Raw genomic sequence first — 1,263 nt, 5'->3', positions numbered from 1 at the left:
GGGGGGGGGTGCAGGAGATGGGACAGGGCAGATGGGGGCACCTGGTGAGGGTGAGGTTGGAGCACTCCCTGGGGCAGATGGGGGGGGATGGGGGCACCTGGTGAGGGTGAGGTTGGAGCACTCCTTGGGGCAGATGGGGGGGATGGGGGCACCTGGTGAGGACGAGGTTGGAGCACTCCCTGCCGTCTCCAGGCTGAGCGATCAGCAGGATGTCCGGCAGTACCAGGCCTGGCAGGGAGGCAGCCACACCCATGGTCAGACGATTGGTTCTGTGGTGCACGTACACGGGGGCCCCTCGATTGGTCACCTGGGGGGCCAGGGAGAGGGGCTGGAACCACTTCTTTCTCCAGTGCTCTTCTGGCACCCCCAGCCCAAGCCCCCTGCCCCTGGAGCCCCGCCCCCCACCGCTGCCTCATGTCTGCCTGGGTTCAAATCCCCCAGCCCAGGGGGTTTCAATCCCGTCCTGCCCCTCTCCGCCCCCAGGGTGCAGGAAGCTGGGGACCTGGACAAAGTTACTCTCGAACATGGGCAGCGGGCGGAGGGGCAGGTACTCGCCCTTCTGGAGGGTCTTCTGCAGCTCGCCCAGAGTGGGAACCCATTTTGCGGGTCCCTGGAGTGGCTCCATGCGCCCGATGTTCCGAAACCGGTTCATGGCGGCTGGAGAAAAGGTGGGTCACCACGGACACACAGTCAGGGAGCCGGGCGCCTGGGCACATGGCCTGCGCAGTGTCCCCCAGCCCACCCGTCCTGGCCCTTCGGGCTTCACAGGTGCGGGAGCTCAGCGGTTCCGAGGGTGGAGCTTCCCCAGGGCTTGGCCATGGCCCTGCAGAGGGCGGGTGGTCAGCCCTGGCCTGGGGAGGAGCCTTCCGGTGGAGGGGCTTTGTGACCTCATCAGACACGTGTAGGACTCTTTCTGGGAACTCTCTGGGAGGCAAGGATGGGCTGCCTTCTCCAGGATGTGGCCTAGAGTCTTGAGGGCTGGGGTCTGTGAATCAGAAGGCCTTGCTCCAGACCCAAACTAGGGAAAACACAGGACTCTTTGGAGGCATGGGGGCGGGGGAGGGGGCACTGTCTTGGATGTTGTAAATGGATAATTAACCAAAGAGTTTCTGACTCTTAGAAGGGAGGCCCGAGGAGAGCCCCAACTCACCACTGACCTTTCCCTAGACCTTGAGTAAGACTCAGACCCCCCACCGGGCCTCAGTTTCCTCATAAGCAACGGATTTGTGTCTGTGGCAACAATTACTAAACACGCGTTATAAA

At 62.9% G+C, this 1,263-nt stretch overlaps 1 protein-coding gene across 1 annotated transcript in view; it reads right to left on the bottom strand.

Moving 5' to 3' along the window:
* Positions 1–652, bottom strand: part of FAM71E2 (family with sequence similarity 71 member E2) — a 4,558-nt gene extending 3,906 nt beyond the window's left edge. The window contains exons 1-2 of the mRNA XM_040634392.1: positions 503–652; positions 153–307 (exon numbers count right to left, since the gene is read on the bottom strand). Coding sequence (XP_040490326.1) covers positions 153–307; positions 503–652 — 305 coding nt within the window. The remainder of the gene's footprint in view (positions 1–152; positions 308–502) is intronic.
* Between the last annotated feature and the right edge of the window lie 611 nt (positions 653–1,263).

The sequence above is a fragment of the Ursus maritimus genome, unplaced genomic scaffold (assembly GCF_017311325.1).
Source record: "Ursus maritimus isolate PB19 unplaced genomic scaffold, ASM1731132v1 scaffold_19, whole genome shotgun sequence".
Taxonomy (NCBI): Eukaryota; Metazoa; Chordata; class Mammalia; order Carnivora; family Ursidae; genus Ursus; species Ursus maritimus.
This window is presented reverse-complemented; position numbering and strand designations above follow the sequence as displayed.